This window comes from Protopterus annectens, chromosome 6.part0 (assembly GCF_019279795.1).
Source record: "Protopterus annectens isolate FY-2018-M chromosome 6.part0, PAN1.0, whole genome shotgun sequence".
Lineage (NCBI taxonomy): Eukaryota > Metazoa > Chordata > Ceratodontiformes > Protopteridae > Protopterus > Protopterus annectens.
In genome coordinates, this window is record NC_056737.1 from 864,369,963 (window position 1) to 864,394,550 (window position 24,588).

The 24,588-nt window shown below is 42.0% G+C and overlaps 1 protein-coding gene across 1 annotated transcript in view; it reads right to left on the minus strand.

The window, feature by feature from the left end:
• TECPR2 (tectonin beta-propeller repeat containing 2) overlaps nt 1-24,588 on the minus strand; it is a gene marked incomplete in the record, with an annotated part of 1,535,154 nt that overhangs the window by 1,269,955 nt on the left and 240,611 nt on the right. Inside the window, 1 exon segment of the mRNA XM_044074534.1 lies at nt 9,652-9,784. Coding sequence (XP_043930469.1) covers nt 9,652-9,784 — 133 coding nt within the window.

Here is a 24,588-nt window from a genome sequence, read left to right on the forward strand (position 1 = left end):
GGCGTCAGGGGCTGCAAAAGCGCCTCACTTAGAACAGGCGAACCAATAACTTGCTTAGGAGAAGCTTTGTCGTCGGTTTTGGACCTCAGTTGCCTTTTTCTTTGCGTTTTTTGTGAACTCCAGTAGTCGGATGGCTATCCGACGACATTGTATAATTAAATCTTTGCCCAAAATAGCTTAATGCAAAATCGCATTGACGCTTAATAGTGCGTTGGTTAAATCTAGCACAAAACCGACAACTAGCAACGTCGTGGTCAGGGCCTAGGCAAGGAATACAGTAAGAATGAAAGTCTTTATGAGGTATTTGCTTCCCACGAGAAATACAATTATTAACTTTTTCTGACATCGGTCTGGAGCAAGAAAAAAGTTTCCCCAACGGGGTACTTGGCTTTTAATGAAGACTTCTGATCTGAAACTCTAACACAAAAATCTCAGGAGTCGGCCGACCGGCACTTGCAAACTGCTTCTGCTTCGGGTACCACGTGGCAAGAAAGACTGAATAAAATGGCGTCAGCTGCATCTTTTATACCCCTGATGACCTGACGTTAGGGAAGAGGCGACAGCAGCCGACGCAGGACCCAAGACTTTGAAATTCTGGCCGACTGAGGGCAACCTGCCAGCAGGATAACCCAAATGTAATGACTGCAACAGTGAAACACGAAGAACATCCACATCATCATCAGAAAGACTCCTAGAAGACTGGGTCGAGGGGGTGGGAGATTTTGCTTTTTGAAGAATAGGAGATCTCAAAATAGGGGATACCAGTTCCAAGGTTGGGGACCGGCTCCTTAGTTGAAAAGTACAGTTTTGTACCTACCATAAATGTAGATGTTCGAGGATCCACATTGCTGCAGTCCTAACCATTGGGTAGTCCGCTGTCCAGTCGGCCCGAATACCAAAGTATATGGCTGACATCGGTCAAGGCGCATTAGACTGATGTCAGGACGTCAGGGTACTAATGCGCATGACCGACGTCATATCCTCAGTCTTTTCTTGCCCCAGATGTCAGAAGACCCTAAAAAGACAAGGCCTAAACCAAAAACACCAAAAAAAACCTGCACCAAACATATATACAATATATACAAATTTACAAGAATATAGCCTAACCCACACCACCACCCCTAAACACAGAGGGGAAGGAGGGAGGGTAAATTGGACTGCAGCAATGTGGATCCTCGAACATCTACATTTATGGTAGGTACAAAACTGTACTATGTTCTTCATTCCACATTGCTGCAGTCATAACCATTGGGTAGAATCCCAAAGCAGAGGTAAGGGAGGCTGGCAAATCATAAGGAAGCAGGAGCTGTCAACATGCCTTGCAAAATAGCTGTGGCAAAACCAGCCCTAGATTTAGAGTAGAGAGGAAGGTGGTAATGCTTAGAGAAAGTATGCACTGAACTCCAAGTAGCTGCCTCCAAAATATCTTTAGTTGCCACCCCCCTTAGAAATGCTGTAGAAGTGGCAGTAGCCCTAGTGGAATGAGGCCTAATCCCAGCTGGAATCTCCTTGCCATGATGGGAATAACAAAATGAAATGCAAAACCCAATCCACTTAGAAATAGTTTGCTTAGACACAGGCTTGCCCTGAGAACTCAAAGCAAAAGAAACAAACAACTGCTGAGACTGCCTGAAATCCTTAGTCCTGCTTAAATAATAACGTAACTGCCTATGTACATCCAAAGTGTGCAAAATCTTTTCTCCCTTATTTTGGGGATCTGCATAAAAAGTAGGCAAATGAATAGTTTGGTTTAAAGCCACACTAGAAACCACCTTAGGCATAAAGGAAGGATTAGTACGTAATGATACCCTATCCTTATGGAAAATCAAAAAGGGCTCTACTGCCATAAGGGCCTGCAACTCAGAAACCCTTCTTGCAGAAGTAATAGCCAACAAAAGCAGTCTTCCATGACAAGTATTTCAATTCAGCAGTATCCGCAGGCTCAAAAGGTTGTAGAGTAAGTTTTCCAACACAAAATTGAGATCCCAAGCAGGAGTAGGAGCTCTACGGGGGTCTTATATTCTTTGCCCCTCTAAGAAACTGCTTGAATAAAGGATGCGAAACAATGGTGGGTCACAATCATAGTGAGCTGAAATTGCTGCAGCATGAATCTTAATGGAAGAGAAGGACAAACCTTTGTCCAATAACTCAGTAAGATATTGAAGAGCCACACTCAAATTAGGCTCAGAAATCTCCAAATTCTTTGCTGCACTCCAAAATAAAAAATCTCTTCCATCAACCAGAAGTGAAAAGACTCCTCAGGGGAGTCCAAGTGCTTCCTCTTGCAAAGTCTCTTCTGAGGTACCTCCTCAGAAGGGTATACTGGGGAGGTTTCAGAAAAGTGGAGGGTGCCCTGTGGGGCATCCTGATGCCTAGGGTTTCTTCGTCCCTGTGGAGGCAGGCCCAGATTCTCTGGGTGAAGACATATCCAGAGAGGACTACAGAACTGTCTGTGGAGACGTCATCCTCCTCATAACCTCAAAGATTCCAGTCCCTGATCCAGGGGTATCCCAGATCCGAAGAAGCCAAAGGTCCCCCCAGTGCCAAGGACAATGGACCCTACACCAAGGTAGGAGCCAAATTCACCCTAGCAGAGGCCCCGAGAGGCATAGACTGATCAGACAGCTGTCTGATCTAATTCACTCTTCCGGACCCGACCTGAGTGTGTCAGCTCCTAGACTCCTCCAGCTCCAATGGAGCAGAGGACATCCGAACAATGGTCGGATCCATGGAACCCGTGGAAGGTCTCTGACCAACTCCAGGTCTTCCGACTCCGAAGCCAGAGGTTGGATCAGAGGAGGACATGGAGTAGAGGAGATGGATGTCATAGGATCCGAAGACCTAGGAGTCGGATCCAACAGTAATTTGGCCAGTGCCAGTGTCTGTAATAGTCTCTGTACCACCCGATAGTACAGTTGTGTGCACTTAACATAAATGTAGATGTTCGAGTGTATTCACTGTTGCAGTCATTACATTTGGGTTATCCTGCTGGCAGGTTGCCCTCAGTCGTCCTGAATTCCAAAGTCTTGGGTCCTGCATCAGCTGCTGTCACCTCTTCCCTGACGTCAGGTCGTCAGGGGTATAAAAGATGAAGTAGATGCCATTTTATTCAGTTTTTTTTGCCCCAGATGTCAGGTGCCCCCAAAAGGGTAGGCTAAAATTATGTAAATAAAACATACATGCACCAAAATAAGCTTTTCCTTCATCTATAAGCAAATACACCACCCAGGTTGTATAGATTAGAGAAGTAAAGATAAGTTCCAGCAGAAATAAGGGTGATGGCGGGGGGGGGGGGGCTATGGTTGGGGGGGCTGGAGTTAAACAGCATTAGGAGAGGCTATGAGGCCCTGCAGAACTGCAGTGGCAAAGCCTGCTCTGGATTTAGAGTAACGAGGCAGATTGTAATGTTTTGTAAAGGTATGCACTGACCTCCAAGTAGCAGCCTCTAAAATGTCTTTGGTTGGTACTCCCCTGAGAAAGGCTGCTGAAGTGGCTGCAGCTCTGGTTGAATGTGGCCTAATGCCCTTAGGCACTGGTTTGCCATGCTGTGAGTAGCAGAATCGAATGCAGTGACCTACCCATTTTGAAACAGTCGGCTTGGAGATAGCCTTTCCTTGTGATGCTGTGGCATATGCCACTAGTAATTGTTCTGTCTTTCTGAAAACTTTAGTTTTGTCCAAGTAGAATCTAAGTTGTCTGTGTACATCCAAAGAATGCAGAATTTTCTCCCCTTTGTTCTGTGGATTTGGATAAAAAGTTGGCAAATGAATTGTTTGGTTAAGGGCTACACTGAATACCACCTTAGGCATAAATGTAGGGTTGGTTCTCAGAGAGACGCTGTCTGGATAAAAAATGATAAAGGGTTCCACAGCCATGAGAGCCTGTAGCTCTGAAACTAGGAGCAGAGCTATTTTCCAAGATAAGAACTTTATATCCGCAGTAGCAGCTGGCTCAAAAGGAGGTAAGGTGAGTTTTTCTAAGACATAACTGAGGTCCCATGCAGGTATTGGCATTCTCCTTGGAGGCCTTAAGTGTTTGGCTCCTCTGAGGTACTGCCTTAATAAAGGATGAGAAAAGAGTGGTGGCTCTGTATTGTAATGAGCCAAAATGGCAGAGGCATGGATTTTAATTGATGAAAAAGATAGGCCTTTGTCCAGCATCTCAGTTAATTATTGTAATCTGAGGAATATTTGGAACAGCTGTATCAAAATATTTTCCATTTCCCAGCATAGGATTTTCTAGTACTAGGCCTTCTGGCTTCTAAAATGACATCCATCACAGCTTTACTGAGAGGTGTGGTTTGTATGGCTACATTATCTGCCATGCTGCCAGGTTTTAGGGTCTTGAGTTGGCTGTGCAGAATCTGATCGTTTTGTTGGGACAGTAGAGGAGGTATTTGAGGTAAGGTCCAGGCTGGGCATTGGGACAAGCTCCTTAAGATCGGATACCAGTACTGGTGTGGCCAGTCTGGGGCAATCAAAATAATTTTTGGTTTCTCCTGCCTGACCTTTAGGAGTACCTTGGGGAGGAGAGGCAGTGGAGGAAAGGCATACACTGACAGGTTTGTCCAGTTGAAAGATAAGGCGTCCACTTTCCAAGCTTGTCTGTGATAAGTCCTTGTGCAGAATCTTTTTAGTTGATTGTTTTGAGGGGAGACAAACAGATCTATGCCCAGGCGTCCCCATTTCTTTGTTATCATGCTGAAGACTTGTGGATCCAGGTGTCACTCGTGGGGATCCATGAGGTTTCTGCTTAGTTCATCTGCCAGAGTATTGTCCTTTCCTGGCAGGAATTGTGCCTGCAGATGAATATGGTAAGTCAATGCTGTGTCCCATAAAGCCATGGCTTGTCTGCACAGGGGATAAGAATGAGTGCCCCTGTGTGGTCTGTCTTTATCAGTAGTTGTCCCGGATGAAGTAGGTCCTTAAAGGCTGTCAGGGCATTTTGAACAGCTAGTATCTCATTTTGATTGATATGTAGATGCTTTTGGTTTGAGGACCAGGTGCCCTGAGTGCCTCTTCCTGCCATGTGTGCCCCCCAGACATAATATGAAGCATCTGTCGTTAGGCTCTGCCTGGTTGGGGGTAGTGAGAATGGCTGTCCCTTGTTTTGGTGACAAGCCTTTGTCCACCATCAAAATTCCTGTTGCAGTCAGGGAATTAGAGTAATCATTGTTTCCAGACTGTGGCAATGTTGTGTCCAGACACTTTTTAGGTACCACTGAAATTTCCTCATATGCAGTCTTGCATATTTTATTAGTAAAACGCAGGATGCCATGAAGCCCAAAGCCTGCAGAATTTTTCTTGCAGATAACTGGGCCTTTGTTGCCATTTCCTTGAAATAGGTAGTCAGTTGTCTTTGTTTGTCTGGAGTGAGATAAACCATCTGGGCAGTTGTATTTAAGCTTGCACCCAGGAATAGTATCTCTTGAGAGGGTACTAGTTTTGATTTCTTTTTGCTGACTGTGTACCCTATATGCATGTTAAAAGTCTCATCACAAACATCAGATGCTGTAGTAGAATGTCCTTGTTCTCTGCTTGTTGTCAAAGTAAGGATATATTTGTATTCCACTTTGCCTGCAGTAAGCAATTACTGGTGCCAGGCACTTTGTGAAGACCCTGGGTGCAGTAGATAAGCCAAAGGGCAGTGCAGAGAATTGGTAATGCTTTGAGCCAGCCTTGAATCTGAGGCATCTTCTGCATGATTGCCTGATTGGGACATGCAAGTATGCCTCTTTTAGGTCTAAAGTCACGAGCCAAGCCTTGCTGCCCAACATGGGCAGAAGCTGTTGTAAGGTCAACATCTTGAATTTTGGTATATCGAGGAAAGTGTTTAGAATAGAAAGGTCCAGTATTGATCTCCATGCTTTGTCCTTTCTGGGTACCAAGAACAGTCGAGTAAAATCCTTGTCCCTGCTCTTGCTGTGGCAGTTGTTGAATAGCCCCCTCATGTCCATGAGAGCTGCGACTTGTTTTTGAGCCTCTGCCCATTGATTTTTTGGCAAGTCTGGCCAACTGTTTGCCCTTGGCAGGGTATGGAAATGAAACTTGTAGCCCTGTGACACTGTCTAGGACCCATTTGTCCTGGGTTATAATGTGCCAATTATGAGAAAAAAGTGCTAGTTTTCCCCCTAAGGGTGTTGCCAGAAGATAAGTGCTTGGTGCAGGCAGGGGGAAGTCATTGGGACTGTTTCCTGTATGACTGTGCTTTGTCTTCTCCACCTTTGGAGGTAGAAGCACTCCACTGCTTAGGCCTGTAGGATCCTTGCGGCTGTGATCTGCCTCTAGGGCATCTGGATCTGCCCCTTTGAGGTCTGTCTGAGACTGGAAAGGAACAATTCTTTGTAGGCCAGTGTCTGCTAAATCTAGGTGGCTGTACCTGTAAAAAAATCCTTGACCGTTTGCATAGATTTAGCTATGTCCTCCATTTTCTTTAACACCTCTTCTGCCTTAACACCAAACAAGGTACCATGTTGTACAGGAGCATTTAATAATTTTGCTTTAACATGGTTGGGCAGAGTTTGTTCCTTTAACCAAGCATGCCTCCTAATGACAGAACCCGTAACAGCTGCCCTGCAGGAGGCCTCCAGTGAATCAAACCCACATTGCAAAGTATGCTTTCCAACTTATTCAGCTGCATGCAATAAATCCTGCATTTCTTTGTTTTCTGCACAATCAGAATTTGCCATCATTTTGTGAACTTGTTTTTTTGCCTTTAAAGGTGTTTTAGTCTTTGAAGTCGGTTTTATATATAATTGTTTAGGTCTGAATACACCCTCAGAAGCCGATGGCTGCTCAGCGGCTCCGGACCCATCTGAGGGATGAATGTCCGAGGCTCCAATACCTTGAGTTTCCAGTGGCCTGGTCGACTCCACGTGGGAGTCGGTAGCGGCCTGCAACTCTAAAGTAGTGGGCGTCAGGGGCTGCAAAAGCGCCTCACTTAGAACAGGCGAACCAATAACTTGCTTAGGAGAAGCTTTGTCGTCGGTTTTGGACCTCAGTTGCCTTTTTCTTTGCGTTTTTTGTGAACTCCAGTAGTCGGATGGCTATCCGACGACATTGTATAATTAAATCTTTGCCCAAAATAGCTTAATGCAAAATCGCATTGACGCTTAATAGTGCGTTGGTTAAATCTAGCACAAAACCGACAACTAGCAACGTCGTGGTCAGGGCCTAGGCAAGGAATACAGTAAGAATGAAAGTCTTTATGAGGTATTTGCTTCCCACAAGAAATACAATTATTAACTTTTTCTGACATCGGTCTGGAGCAAGAAAAAAGTTTCCCCAACGGGGTACTTGGCTTTTAATGAAGACTTCTGATCTGAAACTCTAACACAAAAATCTCAGGAGTCGGCCGACCGGCACTTGCAAACTGCTTCTGCTTCGGGCACCACGTGGCAAGAAAGACTGAATAAAATGGCGTCAGCTGCATCTTTTATACCCCTGATGACCTGACGTTAGGGAAGAGGCGACAGCAGCCGACGCAGGACCCAAGACTTTGAAATTCAGGCCGACTGAGGGCAACCTGCCAGCAGGATAACCCAAATGTAATGACTGCAACAGTGAAACACGAAGAACATCCACATCATCATCAGAAAGACTCCTAGAAGACTGGGTCGAGGGGGTGGGAGATTTTGCTTTTTGAAGAATAGGAGATCTCAAAATAGGGGATACCAGTTCCAAGGTTGGGGACCGGCTCCTTAGTTGAAACTCCACTGGCACTGAGCATGAAGGAGTCTGTGCCGAAGGGGCTTTGTCTGATCAGTAACCCTCGCATCAGAGAAGGACTACTTGGGTATTTTATATGTCGGATCCAAAGAAGTAGACTGAGAAGGTCTTTTGACAGATTTTTCTGATTTGTCAGATTTAGCAGAAGTAGACTTAACCGCCACTGTGAAGAGGGTTTTACGAAGACCTTTTAGAATTAACTTATTTTTCCTCTCCAGGAGGGCTCCATGATTAAACAAATGGCAGATACAGCACGACTTGTGGGGATGGACAGCCCCAAGACAATAAACACAAAGTGTGTGTTCACCACTGAGGATCATCTTTTTGCTACACTTTTCACATCTTTTAAAGCCCACTGGTTTAGATTCTTTACCCAAAATTTTAAAGATTGAAATCAGCAGCAAAACACTACAACAAAAACTCTTTTTTGCAGGCTGGACCCTCTAACTTAAAAAGGTCAAGCTATTGAAAGCACAGCACACATGGGGAAAAAAGACAAGACTAAGCCCTCTAACTTAAACGGACCACGACACTACACTAAAAGACAAATTGAAGAATAAACAGCAAGAACACTAGGGTTAAAGCCCTCTAACTAAAAATGGGCTGTTTAATAGTTCTCTTACTTAAATGAACTATTACAGAAAGAGCAACTACAAAAAATCAGAAGGGAAAGACGAGGCCTAGAGGGGTAAACGAAGGCCAAAGTCAGAAAACCAGCTCAATTCGATAATATATAGTAACGAGAAGACCCACTCAGCTATAAAAACTAAAATATCTAATTATCCCAACAAAAAAACTCTTAAGAGTTACAGCAAAAGGTAATCAAAAGGATTATACTTAGCCCAGACTAGCAGACGAATGCTTGATCTGCTTAACGGCAAATAAGATCTGGGGATAGTTCTACTGTATGCTGGGATAGGGATTTTAGCCACGAGCTAGCAGAGGTCCTTGAGCTTGTAAAACAGGCTGAGATGGATCCGAGGATCGGATCCGAACCCAACCTGGTAAGAATGAAGGTGAGATAGGACAACATCACATCTAATAATCTACCTTTAAAAGTGCTGCGATTCTAAATAAATATCCACATCTCCAAGTTCAATTTTTTTTTTTTTTGCTATAGACAGTTCATGATCTGCAAATCCAACAATTCATCACTCTGGTTCAGATATACAAAGTAGTTTCTCCAAAGTCATATCCCTCCAAGTTATCTCTGTCATATCGCACATAAGTAATGAAAGCCTCTCAGTAAAACTAGCTAGTAAGCAGCATTGTCTTGAGCATCTCATCCTCCTTCTCCAAGAAGGATTAATACAGCTGTTTAATAGGGTAAGCACAAGCAACCATCCCAAAGTACCCTCCCCTCTGAGAATCATAGCTACCACTGAGTCAAACCAGAGTTCCACCCAAAGAGAATCCAGCTGCACATAACTCACACCCAAAGACTTGCATCTCCACACCTGTCTATGGCCTCTCAAAAGTAGTAATTCAAGAACACAGGCAGAGAAACCTACACTGATCAAGGAGTCTTTTCAAAGCTTGCACTGTGTGTACGTGCATGCCTTACTGCACACAGCAGGTACTTTTCCAACTTTCCCCACTAATAAAAAGTGATGTTCTAGGTCCCTTAAAATCATTTTATGTTGCCAGAGTGCAGACATCTGAAATTGTCTCTCATGCTTGCCACCTGGCTGTCTCTGCAAATGACTCCACCATTCACCTTAAAGGTGATAAGCCCACAAGATCTGGGAAGTTGAATTGTAATGTACTACTAGGTCAAATCCTTCAGCAAAGACCATCTTAAAAGTTAATGTACACTATGAAACATAAAAATGATCTTTTTTTTTTCTTCATGAATGATACAGTCAACACACAAAATAAAGTCACTGATCATCACACTGCTTATTTAACATTAATGTATACACACCTGCAGATGCCAGTCCTTCTGGCTTATTTGAAATCCGTATGATGTCACGTTCTCCCTTTAATAAAAATATTTCATTGTCTGTACAAGACACAGATACGATGTCACCTGGCCCTTCCAAGCCACCAATCACTGTCTGAGATAGAAAAAAAAAAAAGCAAAAATAAGCAATGATGTACAGTGGACTGAAATGGACTAAACAAAATGTTTACCAGCAATATAGTATTTCTTATCACTGCACAATGGGGTCCTTTGATTAATCCTGCATGAGTTTCCCTGTTTCACTCCAATATCAAACATTTTATGTCACAACTCAGGTCATAGCCAATGGTCAAGTATCTAATGAGACCTCCAGAGTACTGAAAGTAAGGTTAATGCTCCACTGCAGCATCAGAAAAATCAAAAAAGATTTTCCTACTTCAGTTTCTGCTAAAGGATATCAAGTTATACATTAGTCATTGCCCCAACCATTCTCTTGGTAAAGATAACCATGGGACACCAAGTCCTCATAGCCGGCCTTAGGCATAGGCCAACTAGGCGGCCGCCTAGGGTGCCACTCTAGTAGGGGCACTTCTTCAGTAATCTGGATGGTGTAGGTATGCTGGTATGGGGGCTCCAAGTGGTGTTGGGGGTGGGGGGTGCTGTGGAGCCCTTTTGCTAAGGGTACCAGTTGACCAAAGGCCGGTCCCTGCATGTCCTGGCCCTAACTGGGCCATCCTTTGAGAGTTCATTTAAAAACCTTGGTGTGGAAACAGTAGCTCTAACCACACAGTTATTTCCTATACTTCACAGCTGTACCCAGCCAATGATTTTAGACCCACAGATTTAACCTCATCAGAAGCAAATCAAGTATGATTTTGGCAGCTGCAGTTGCAGATCCATCACTATCCATCTCAGACAGTGACTGTGGGCTAATGTTCACCGCACACAAAGTAAAGACCTAGCAGGTTTCCTACCAACAGTAGGTATACAAAACAGCATGCCTGCACTGTTTACCTGACTCTAACCAGTGATGATGGACTCATTCAACCACATGACACATGGCCTTACAGTGTGCTGAAGTTTGGTCCCAGCCAAGTTTACAGACAAGTACAAATTAATTTACAATAGAAAACCAGATAATTGAATTGCCACAGTCTGTACAGTACCTGTTTGGAATAATACAGCCCACTCTGTGAAGGCACAGAACTTTTGTGAGAATTAACAAGGAACTGCTCAGAAGCTGTGAGTGACTACAGACAATGAATACAAGCACAAGAATTCCACTTTACAACATTTTTCAGAATTATACACTAAACAAATATGCTTCCATAAGTATTACATAATATTACTACATATAACTTATCCTGTCACTATCTTCTCTCAAAAAACTATATGGTACCTACCCTACTGTGCTCATCTGTTGCTGCTGGGATAAGTAAAGACCTAGACATTACCTTTTCCAAGCTGACCATCTACCTCCTCAGACTATGTAAGTTAGTATTACCAAAACTATTGTCATTTGGAGTATATAAAAAAACTAACAGCCCTCAATGCTGATCAAACCAGAAGTACTGAATGATGTCATGCTGCAAAAATGAATCCTTTTAATATCTTGGGAGTATAGCTTAACTCATCTTTCGCCTAAAGTGAGCACATTAACAGTGTTTATGCCAAAGCCCAAGCCTGTCTAGCACTTGCTTCAGAGCACCAAAACCATTCTTACGAGAGGCTACAACTACAACAGACAGATATATATTTTACCACTGTCTGAAAGGGAAACAAAACACAAACTGCAAATTGGAAAATAAAGTCTAACATTCTTCTACAGGTTCTTTGTGCAGACAGCATCACTACCACACTCATGCTGAGGAAACCATCTTCCAGTAAAGTCAGAGGGAAAAAAACTAATCAATAATTTTCAAAATATTAAAGCTGGATCATTACAGCCCTACCTACAAGTTCCATAAGAGATAAACTAGTTAGATTCCCAAAGATCCAGTAGTCTGCAAACCATCTAAAAATCTGTGTTCATAAATTCTAGTTCTCTAATAGAACAAATGTTAATCTTCTTTCGGCTTTTCCCGGTTAGGGGTCGCCACAGCGGATCACCTGTCCACTCATGATTGGCAGTGGAGTTTTACGGTGTTGAGTTGCCACAGAAGGCACACACACGCACACACTCTCACGCCTAGGGCCAATTTAGTGTGTCCAATCCACCTACAGCATCTCTTTGGGATGTGGGAGGAAACCCACGCGACCACAGGGAGGACATGCAGACTCCGCACAGAAGGCACCCCAGCCAAGGATCGAGCCAGAGAACTTCTTGCTGTGATGCAGCAACGCTAACTGCTGCATCACCGCGGCCACCCTAATAGAACATATGTTAATACACCATCTTATTGTGTATGGACTGATTACCCTGCTCTCTCTCTGCATGATTTTATCTGTATTAACGTCTGTTTTGCCAAACAGAATTCTGTTTAACCTCTTCTGCAACAATGCTGTGATTCAGAAAGCCACCCATTAGTTGAATTCATCTCTAAAGTAAAATAAAAAAAAAAATAAAAATCAGGAGATATTCTACGAAGGGAGTAATTTTACTTTAAGTTAACTCCACCACCTTCCCCTATTAAAACTGTATATAAAGAAATTAAGGTAATTTTGTGGTTTGAGACACCAGGCTGCACTAACACATTCAACCTAACTGAATTCCAAAAAAAGGTTATATAACAAAGATATATACAGTAAACTATACTACAGTCATTACACTATCTCCTGGACATTGTGATCTGTGCTATGCAAAAGGTTATGCCCACTATACTGTTCTGGTGGCTAAACTAGTACACCACTAAACTAACCCTATAAAACAATTGGACAATAAGATGAAAATTGGGGAGGGGGTGGGGAAGAGGTCCACACAATTCAATCATCTATGTTATGACAAAATACATACCTGTCTGATGTGGTGGCAGCGCAGGTGGCTAGAAAATATCCCACAGCACCTATCTAAGGTTGGCATAATGGGTAAGGTGTTTACCTTACAGGCACAAGGTACAGCATTAATTCTTACCTTTAGGAATCATGGCTAGGCTTAGAGAGACCTCCATTACACGCCCAGGTCATTAGCCTAGTAATCGCCCATGAACTGCCCACATATCATGAAAATGAGTAGGGAAAGTTCCTCGATGCCATGGTTAAATTTTCCATAACAGTATAAAGACCACCTTGGGTCTGCACTGAAGAGAGGCTACTAGCCTAATGGGACTAACTTGGTCAACAAAGGATAAATTAAAAAAAAAAACTATCCCAGTTTTTGAACAAGTTTAAGTACATTACCATCAAGCAAGCAATCTCTGAACTGCTGTGTTTATTTTTTGTTGACCACATTAATCCAGCTAGGCTAGTTTCCTTTCAGGAGAGACCCAAGGTGATATGTATATTAAGGGAAATTTGGAAATGCACCAGGGACTTCCCCTACTCTTTTCTGGCCAATACGTGGCAGTAGGGGGCTGCTGCGGAGTTTAATGTTTTTTCCATACAGGAATCATGCAGGAAGAGAAAAAAAAAAAAAAAAAAAACAGGTTGGGAGTAGAGTGCTGCAGAATACTAAATTATTGCAAACAGATTCTGTAAGAGAGGTGATTGTGGTTACAGATTTGGAGGAATTAGGTCTAGAAACTCTGGCGATGGAGAATGATGATGAGGGAGTAAGATGGTACACTACAGTGGATCATGTGCTAAGAGGTGACAGAAGAGGTCATAACAGATGAATCAGGAAAAGGAGCTGGATTACCACAAGGTGCCAACAGCAGCTTGGGGAATGGGAATATGCTTGGCAAGTGGAGTGGCTGGTTTTAAAAGCATTCCCCTGCTTCAGGCTGTTGTGAGCAGTAAGAAAACTTTCAAATGCAGAAATGGTAAACAAAGGAAATAAAGATGCGGTGAATGAAGCTGAAAGACTGAGGACTGATGAAAGGATACCGCCACAAGAGGAGAGGACACTGGCAAGCATCAAAATGCGGAGACTAACAGGTATGACTTTATGTTACCTTTGGAGTTAAAAGTACAGGGCATAAGAGCATTAATAGCCTTAGCAACAGAAGACCGTTGTAGTGTTACTTTTGAAAGTTTTACTTTAATTGAAAATAATTTCTGAATGAAGAGGAGAACAGCAGCTCATTTGCACAATGGAATGAGTACATTGTTCAGAACTCGGGATTGCAATTAAGGAATAAATTAAATGTGCAATTCAGAACATCTAACAGAGAAACTTGAGTAAAGACATTTTCTGTCTATAATAAACTGCAAGAGATTAACAAATGTATGATGAAAGAAATGCTTGGAAAGGGGGTGGGAATTATGGGAGATGGTGGATGCGCATGAGGGACAGCACATCACATTTCAAACATTATAACTGTGAATGTGAAATGGGGAAGAGTAAGGTATTGGTGTCAACCTAAAGCAGTTTTTTATAGGAATAGGAGGCAATTGGTGCAATACTGTAATAAAGGATGCGCATGTCTAATGTGGGGAAGGGTGACTTGCAACAAAAAATTTAGGCCTAGATGTAGAACATGCAATGAATTTGGACAGTTTTGGTTTGGCAATGCTATACTAGAAAAGGAACACTGACAGGAAGAGAATAGGTCAGAAAAAAAAAAAAAAGAATCTGAAACTATAACTGAAGACAGTGGTGGAAAAAGTACTATAAAGAAGATGCAAAACAAACTGTTGGAACCAGGGAAAGAAAGAAACTAAAAAGCATATACTTCCCTTGTAGTGCATAATTCAGGAGTTAACTAGCAACAATAGAGATAAATTTAAGTCCACATTCTCAAAGGAGATGAAAGTTTGAGTAAGCGCTTCCGTCAGTTATAATAAAGAAACTTCCTCAGAATGATATCCCATTGCTACCAAAGCATTTACATACCCCTGCAATTCACATTTTCACCAATGGCATTAAAATAGATACTTAAAGAAAAAACATTAATTAAGGAGACAGCGTAGTATAAAAAAGCCCCTTTGCACAAAGTCTGTAAATATTCCAACATTTGTGAATATGCCCCATAAAATATTACAACTAAACATCGACTTTAAAAACTTTAAATATAATAAAATATTTATTACGTATAAAGAGCATAAAAAAAATTCAACAGATAATTTAGAAAGTTTTATTAAAGCCAGTATATATCTATGTGTATATATATATATATATATATATATATATATATATATATATATATATATATACACACACACACACACACACACACACACACACACACACACACACACACACACACACACACACTGGATATAAAAAGTGTATACCTCTGATAAAATGCGATGTTTTTGTGATCTAAAAAAAAAAAAAAGAGACCATAATAAATCATTTCAAAACTTTTACCACCTTTAATGTGGCCTATAACCTGTACAATTCAAATGAAAAACTGTTAGGGGAAAAAAAATAAAAAAACATACATTAAGCTGGTTGCATAAGTGTGCACACCCTTAAACTAATACTTTGTTGAAGCACCTTTTGATTTAATTACAGCATTCAATCTTCTTGGGTAGGAGTCTATCAGCATGGCACATCTTGACTTGGTAATATTTGCCCACTCTTCCTTGCAAAAGTGCTCCAAATCTGTCAGATTGCGAGGGCATCTCTTGTCCGCAGCCCTCTTCAAGTCACTCCACAGATTTTCTATTGGATTTAGGTCTGGGCCATTCCAAACTTTAATTTTCTTCTGGTGAAGTCATTATTTTGTTGATTTGAATGTATGCTTGGGCTCACTGTCATGTTGAAAGGTGAAATTCTTTTTCATCTTCAGCTTTCTAGCAAATACCTGAAGGTTTTGGGCCAAAAGTGACTGGTATTTGAAGTTTTCATAATTCCCTCCACCTTAACTAAAGCCTCACTTCCAGCTGAAGCAAAGCAACTCCAAAGCATGATACTGCCAGTACCATGCTTCACCATGGGGATGGTGTTCCTTTGGTGATGCAAAGTGCTGTTTTTGTGCCAAATGTACCTTTTGGAATTGTGGCCACAAAGTTCAACCTTGGTCTCATCAGACCATAACACATTTCCCCACATGCTTTTGGGAGACTCGATGTATTCTTTTGCAAACTTTAGTTAGGCCTGGATGTTTTTCTGTATAAGAAAAGGCTTCAGTCTTGCAACCCTACTCCACAGCCCAGACATATGGAGAATACGGGAGATTGTTGTCACATGTAGTACAAGCCAGTACTTGGCCAGAAATTCCTGCAGCTCCTTCAGTGTTCCTGTAGGTATCTTGGCAGCCTCCCTGACCAGTTTTTGTCTTGTCTTTTCATCAATTTTGGAGGGACGTCCAGTTCTTTGCAATGTCACTGTTGTCCCATATTTTCTCCACATTTTGATGACCGTCTTAACTGTGTTCCATGGTATATCCAATGCTGTGAAAACGTTTTTGTACCCTTCTCCTGACTGATACCTTTCAACAATGAGATCCTTTGATGCTTTGTAAGCTCTCTGCAAACCATGGCTTTTTGTGCAGCAGGTAATTGAGTAAATGTCAGGAAAATCCTACTAGGACAGCTGAACTTTAATTGCGGTTAATCAGTCTCTTTAATTGATGCCAGGTGTGTACCCAAGAAGACTGAATATTGTAATTAAATCAAAAGGTGCTTCAAAGTATTAGCTTAAGGCTGTGCACACTTATGCAACTAGCTTGCTGTACGCTTATTTTTTTATTTTTTAACTGAATTGTACAGGTTATAGGTCACATTAAAGGTGGGAAAAATTTTGAAATGATTTATTGTGGTCAAAAACCTGGCATTTTAACAGAGGTGAGTACACTTTTTATATTTACTGTACATATACATATATATATATATATATATATATATATATATATACATATATATATATATATATATATACATATATATACACACATACATACACACACACCCCTAAGTATCAGGAAGAACAATGTGAGGAACGCACTTGCTCAGTAGATTTCGGATTTCCATTTTCTTACTCTTAAATTTAGTGTTCTGGAGCAAGTAGTAAAAGATCAGAGTTGCATCACCAATGATGAAGTTTCTTTATTATAAGAATAAACTCAAAGGAGAAAAAGTTGATCAACGTGAACCACAACCAGTCAAAAAAGGCAGCAGGATGGAGAAACGACACCAACTTGCAAGAAGTAACAACGTTCAAACTTTCTTTACTGTTCTCGCCATAAAACACCATAATCTCTACAGTGTTTTATGGTGACAATAAATAAGGCTTGAACGTTGTTACTGCTTGCAAGTTGGCATGGTTTCTCCATTCTGCTGACTCCATTATAAAAGACGAAAGTGCATAATCAATAAAATTTCAACTCCTTGGAGAGTGCAGACTTGGTTTATTTATCTGTATTGTTGCCCGTTAGCTCCTTCCAAATTCTACACTACGAGGGAAGTATATGTTTTTTTACTATAAAGATAAAGAATAGTTGTGTAAAATATTACCATAACCGTAGATGTTTTTCCCTTCCATGTTGCAGTATTCAAAAACCTTGGGTTATCCTCCGCTAGCTACCAGAATGTCCAGCAGGTACACAAAAGCTTCTAGTCACTGCTAGGTACGTGAAAACGTCTGACATTGGCCGAGGGTGCGTGGGCCATAAAAGTGATGTCTGCACATACCTTTTCTCAGAACTGAATGTCCCAGTTGGACCTCAGTCCCAGGATAGCTGTACAAGTCCACAACATGGAAGAGAAGGATATCTATGGTTATGCTAAGATTTTCACAGTTGTTCTAGGTCCTTCTTTTCTCATGCTGCAGTATTCAAAACCCTTGGGCGAGTGCCAAAACTCAAAGGGAAGAAGAAGAAGAAGAAAGGGTTGGCATGAAACTGTTTTCCACAAAACCATGTAGGAACTACCCTAGCAAATCCAACTCTAGATTTGGAGATGTGCTCCAGTCTGTAGTGTTTAATGACAGTATGGACAGATGTCCATGTAGCTGCTTCTGGAATGGAAGCAATGTCCAGTCCTTTAAAGAAGGTTCCAGATGACACCATGGCTCTAGTGGAGTATGCCTTCATTTTTGAATTTAGATATATTCCATGGTAGGTGTAGCAAAAAGATATTGCCCTGGAAATCCAGGTAGAAATGGTCTATTTTATCACTGCTTTTCCCAGAGCTATGGGGTAAAAGGAGACAAATAACTGTTCTGATTTCCTAACGGATTCTGTCTTGTCAAGGTAAAATCTAAGCTGTCTGTAAACACCAAGAGAATGCAAGACTCTCTCACCATCATTCTAGGGATGTGGGAAAAAGGTGGGCAAGGTGAATACCTTGGTTTAAGGAGAAGTCGTTGATCACCTTGGGCATGAAGGCGGGTTTGGTCCTCTGGGTCTCTCAATCCTTGTGGAAGAGGAAAAGGGAGGTGTTGCCATGAGGGCTTGGAGCTCTGACACTCTTCTGGTTGATGTCAGGGCCACCAGGAGTAGTTTTCCTGGTAAAGTGTTTCACAAATGCTTTAGATGCTGGTTCAAAGGGAGCAACAGTGAGCTTCTCTAAAACATAGTTCAGGTCTCATGGAGGTGGAACTGGTCTCCTGGGGGGCCTGAGATTCAGTACTCCCTTCAGGAACAACTTTGCAGGAAGAGAGGCTGCTAAAAGAGGGTCAAGAGGGAGACGAGCCAAAATAGCAGCAAGGTGGGCCTTAAGAGGAATATGCCAACCCTGCTTGCAAAGGTTCACACAGACAGGACAGCAATAAGGGGACCTCACCTTAAAGTGGGTCCAGCTGTCTTTGTAGACACCACATGGAGAATCTTTTCCATTTAGACAAATAAGATCTCCTAGTATTAGGTATCCTGGCCTCCTACAGAACTGTTAGGACGTCCTCGTTGTAAAGGTGTCTGTTTCTATCACCCACAGAGTTAGGTTCAGAGATTCCAGGTGGGGATGGATTAGGGATCCTTGTCCTGTGCGAGAAAGGTCCACTCTGTGTGAGGTAACTTCTGATGATTGCCCCTGGCTAAATGCAGAAGGAGGGGGAACTAATGCTGTTTTGGCCAAAAGGAAGTCATCAACAAGATTTTTGGTTTGTCCCACTGGATTTTCAGTAGGACTTTTTGAAGTAGTGGGAAGGGGGAATGCACAGAGAAACATCCCCCTTCCATGAGACTGAAAAGGCGTCCATTTCCCTCACTAGGGTACTGGGTAGGGGAGGCAAACAGATCTATTTGTGGTGTACCCCATTCATGGACAATGTCCAGGAACACATCCCTGTTAAGCATCCATTCATGGGATTGTGACATGAACCTGCTCAAAGTGTCTGCGCTGAAGGGATATAAACTGCCCGCAGGGTGACACCCATTGGAATGCCAGATCCCAGGCCTAGAGTGCAAATCTGCATAGCAAGTAGGATTTTGTTCCCTCCTGTTTGTTCACATACCACAGAACTGTAGTGTGGTCTGTTAATTTCAGGGGTCCTTGTTTTAGGATATGTAGGAAGGCTCTCAAGGGAAATAGGATTGCTCTCATTTCCCTGATGTTGATGTGTTCCCTCCTGAAGGTGTCTAACCAGGTACCCTGCACCCTCAGGCTGCCCAAAGCAGCTCCCCAGCCCAGATCTAAGGGATTTGTGTACATCTCCTAAACTGGGGAAAGGGGTTGTAAGGGAAGTCCTGGGTTGAGTGCGACTTGGTACAACCACCAAAGGATCGCCTTAGGCATGGAAGGAAGGGAATGCTAAAGTCCAAGAGGTTTGAGTGTTGGGTCCACGTGGACCTCAGGTACCATTGCAATTTTCTTATGTGGAGTCTTGCCAATGACAGCATAGGAACAGTGGAAGCCATATGACCCAGTAATCTGAGATACTGTCTGGCTGTCATAGCAGTGGCGTGGAGGACAGAGAACAGGTATTGCTTTAGGTTTCCCACCTTTTGGGGTGGAAGGAATACTCTCATGACATCTGACCTTATTCTGCACACCAGGAAAACTTGGTCTTAGGAGGGATTTAGGTTGGATATGGGGTAACTGATTTTGAATCCTAGTGCCTGCAGGACCGAGAACTGTGTAGTTGGTGGTATAGGGATCTGGAACATTATGCCTGTTATCAGAAGGTTGTCCAGGTATGGAAAAATTTGAATCTCTTGGACCCTCCAATAATATAATCACTGGAGCCAGACACTTGGCGAATACCAATGGAGCTGTAGAGAGTCCAAAGGGCAAGGCAGAGAACCAAAAATGTGAAGAACCATAGAAAAACAGAAATATTTCCAGTAGTTCGGTCTTATAGGGATGTGTAGGTAGGCATCCTTTATGTCCAAGGTGGCTAGAAATCCCTGAGGCATTACCAAGGGAAAGAGGGTCTACAGAGTAAGCATTCGAAAGAAGAGTACTTAAAGAAAAGGTTGAATTTGGAGAGATCCAGGATAAGTCTCCATGGTCTATCATTCCTTGGGACCAAGAAGAGTCTGGAGTAAAAGCCCTTTCCCTTTTCTGCCATGGGAAGGGGTTGTGTTGAGAAAGGAAGCTGTCTATAACTGTCTGGAAAAGGCGAGCTGGTCTTTGGGTGGCTGTGGGATGCCTTAAAGGGGGAGGGGGGGTGAACCAGGTTATGAAATGACCCTTTTCTATAATGGACAAGAACCATCTGTCTCAGGTAATCCTTTGCAAGACTGAAAGACTGTAAGAGAGCCTTAGGGACAGGGAAATGGAGTCGGGGGGGGGCACCAAAGGCAGGTAGTCACAGGCTACCTGCCCTGTCCTGAAACTGGGGTTTCTGGGCAGGAGTCTCAGAAGGCTTGGAAGGGGTATGCTGCTTCCTGATGCTCTTTCTGTTCCTAGAATGGAGGGTTTGGAGCAGAGTGTTTTCTAATGAAATGGGTCTTGGAGGGGTAATTCCTATGAAATTTGGTGATAGGGGAAACAAGCAAGTGTTTGAGGTCCTTGAGTTCCTTCACCTTTTGTTGAAGGGTCTTGAATAGCTCAGCTACTTTAGCCCCAAACAGGGCAGAGTTATCCAGGTGAGTGTCCAGGAGATTGGCCCTAAAATCAGGTAAGGGCTGTAGTCTTAACCATAAGTATCTTCTAAGGACTGAGGCAGAGGCTGCAGATCTGGCAGAGGCTGCTGCAGCATCACAGCTGCATCTAAACTGAATGTCTTGTGACTTGAGAAGACAATGAGATGAGGTTAGATATTTGAGCCTTGGAAGGTGAGTCAGGGAGATGTGTCAAAAGCATGGTGACCCAAGTCAAAAGGGACAGGGCATACTTAGACATATGTGTCTGGTAATTTACTGCCATAAAGGCCAAGGTAGCAGAAGTGCAAACTTTGTTTTGCCAATGCGCTCTATTGCCTTACTGTCCTTGTCTATGGAAAGGACAGAGGTGGAGGGGAGCAGTCTGGATGGTTTATCTGCAGAAACAAATGGTGCCAGGGTCTGCAACAAGGCATTTAATCAGGAATTTATCCCCTTCAGGGACCTTATAGAACCTGTCAGGCCTTTGAGGGGCAGGTGGTTGGGAATTGGGATTCACAGAGGCTGCATTGAAAGCATCCAAGAAGGCTGGTAAGACTGGAAAACTGGCAGAAGCAGCAGGAGTGCCCAACTGCAAGAGCTCATAGTAACTTTTTTGGACTTCTGACATTTCAGAGGAGTGAAACTTAAAATATTCTCTCATTTTTGAGATGTTCTCACCAAAGGTGAGATCCTCTCCTGGGGAGTCTGTTTCAGCAGAGTCCTCCTCTGGGGAAGTATACCCAAGAGGGGACAGTATCTAAGACACATAAGAAAGAGAATCCTCCAAAGAGGAGTCTGAGGAATCCTCAGCTTGAAGCTGGAGAGTGTCCTCGACCTGAGGCCTGGGACTAAAGTGGGGGATCAGCTGATGGAGAGGCAGGCATAGCAGGCCTTAGGGCCACAAAAGCATTAAATACGCTCTGGGAAAAGGCCTGCCAATCAGTTTGGCCTTCTGTGGGGGGCATGTTTAGTATTTTGCTTCTTTTTCACGGAAGGCCTGGAGGGCCTAGATTCTGTTTGCTCTGAAGCAGTGGAAAAGCCTGTCTGAATGGCCGTAACAAGCAGAGGTTGCCCCTTGTCAGCGGCGGCCAACATCTGCAAGACCTCCAAGAATGTGCATGCCACTCTAGGTTCTGTGGCCTCCCAAAGAACAGTACCCACTATACCTATATCGGCAGACAATGAACTTTCCTCCAGGTGAACGTCGGCCACAGAAGGGACGTCGAGTGGAAGAGGTGCAGCAACAGGTTCAGGCCTGGAAGCTTTGGCTTTCTTTCTGGATGGCTCTACAGTCTGACTGGACAACGGCCCTTCCATCACTAGCACCAGGCGTTTAAGATGCTGGTTTGCCAAGTAAATATTAAGGGCATGCAGACAACTGCTGAGTGTCTTGGGTACGAAGGCCTGACAGATCGCACAAGTTTAATGGTCATGTGAGGCCCTAGGCAGAAAAGGCAGAACTCATGGACGTCCTTATGGGGGATCTGACGTCTGCACCTGCACTTTCCTTTCTTGGATGACATGAACTTAAACAAGCATGCAGTGATCCAAAAGAAACAGAAAAAATGGCCCCAATGGGGTACTTATCTTTTAAATTCAAAGATCAGATGACAGGAAGAGCTGATGTACGACTGGTGGCAGAGTAGTTCTGAGGAAAGGTATGTGCAGACATCACTTTTATGGCCCACGCACCCTCAGCCAACTTCAGACGTCCCACATATCTAGCAGTGACTACAAGCTTTTGCATACTGGCCGGACATTCGGGTAGCTAGCAAAAGATAACCTAAGGGTTTTGAATACTGCAACATCATTATACAAGGGCATCTGAAGAGGAAAATGTAACTCACATCGAGAAAGATGGTGGGAAAAATTAAGGAAATGTTTTACAAAGAGAAGGTATTACAGTGCAAGATAAAAACATATGCAGCACTAAAAAGTGAAGGAGAAGCAGAATTTGATAAAGGAGACAAAGAAAATGATGATAAATCAGTTGGAGAGAGGGAAAATAAATAAAAATGAAAAACAAAGGAGTAAAAAAAGTAAAGGGATGACTTAAGATTAGTACCAAATATAATATTTATTTGCCCTTTGACTGAGAAAAGTCAAACTGGGCAAAACCCACTTTCAGCAGAGGCCCAGGGAGAAAAGCTCCACATTTAAGTTACACATGATGTACATTTATAATAACAGGGCAAAACATCTATACATTAGCTTATTTACATGATTTATAAATATTTCTTACAGGAACATAACATTTTAACATAAAAAAAGAGAGAAATTAACAAATTGGCTAATTACTGAATAGAGAAAAAACATGCAGTAAAATTAATGTATTCATAGCATGATCGTTGCAGGAAAAATTATCAAACTGGGGTGATTTTGAGTTTAGTAATAACTTACAGACAGACACAATGTAACAAAATATGACAGCTATGAAAGGAGAAGTTATGGAAATGAACAGGAAGATAAATGGACAGAAGATTTGTAGTTAGTAGTGGGGTGTGAGAGGAGGAAAAGTAAGAGTTTAGGAAATAAGAGCAGTATGAGGAAGAGCAATAAGGTACAAAAAGACTGGGAATCAAAGTGGCTGTAAGTTGGAGAAAAGTAATCCAAGTCAAGCTAGCCACATGAAGAGGAAGAACAGAGCCATCATTGGCATAAGTGTTGTTTAAGCAAAGTTTTGAAACTGTTTTAACCATGTGATGATTTTACTCCAGAGTTTTGACACATGAGAGTAGAGTCTCTCTAGCAGTGTTGAATGTAAATAGTATTTAAAATTCGGCGTGGTGGAGACTGAAGGTGTAAAAAAATAAATACTAAGATTATATTTTTGTTACATAGGAGATGTGCAAGGGAAGAAAAAGGGAAAAGAACTGAGCTAATACGAGATAAAATTATTAAATAGTCAGAGGGGAGTGATCTACATTCAAGAATAGGGTGTTTTTTTTATACAGTGAAGAGATGCACTGAATGTGACAGTAGTAGCACCTTGAAGACTAGTGGTATGTGATACAAGGAAAGAGGAAATGTGCATATGGATAACTACTTTATGCATACACCAGTATGACAGAGGAATGAGTATTTGAAGAACTTAAAATATTGTCCTGTTAAAATCTCCCACCTTAATAACTAACATATTTAACTGCAATTTGAGGGAAAAAAAGAAAGAAAAACACAAAATATTAAAGTAATAAGAAAAGTTAAAAGACATGGAAAGTTAAAAATAGAATAAATATTATATTGTGCATTTAAAAAATATTAAGGAAATAAAGTGGGATAAAAAAGGTCTTCAAATCAGAGGGGTATGGACTAGAACAGGGTATGGCACAATTAATTAAAAGGAAAAGGAATAAAAAAACTGACAGGAGAGATGCTAAAACAGATCAGATGAAAAGGGAGCACAACACTTTATAGGAACAGCAATTGACAATGAGAGTATATTAAGAAAACTGGACAGATTTGTTGAGTGCTTGTAAAGAAAATACTAGAAAGTAATTTTATTGTAAAAAAAAAAAAAAAAAAAAAAAAAAGGAGTGCGGAAAACAAATGGGAGACTATATAATAAAACTACAAAAACATGAAATAGAATATTGCAGTTAAATAAAAAAAACGAAAGCTGTACGGAAAAAAAAAACAAGGAAAAGCTACAAATGTTGTTTAGACAAAGTTCCTTAAAAGGAAAACAGATGAAGTTTCACCATTCCTAGAAAAAAGAGGTAAAAAGAAAAGGAAGAATGGATGCAATACTTTATGAAAGGAATATCAGACAGAAGTTGAGAAAAATAATGGCAATTGTGAAAACGTTTGTGGGTAGAATGCATGAAAATGAGGTAGTACGTCTTTGTATTCAGTCTTCTACAGGCTGCTGAAAAGTGACCCATGCCTGGCCTACAACACATCCTCTGATCCAGCCCTAATGGACCTGTTGTACATCTTAAAAACAAAGAAC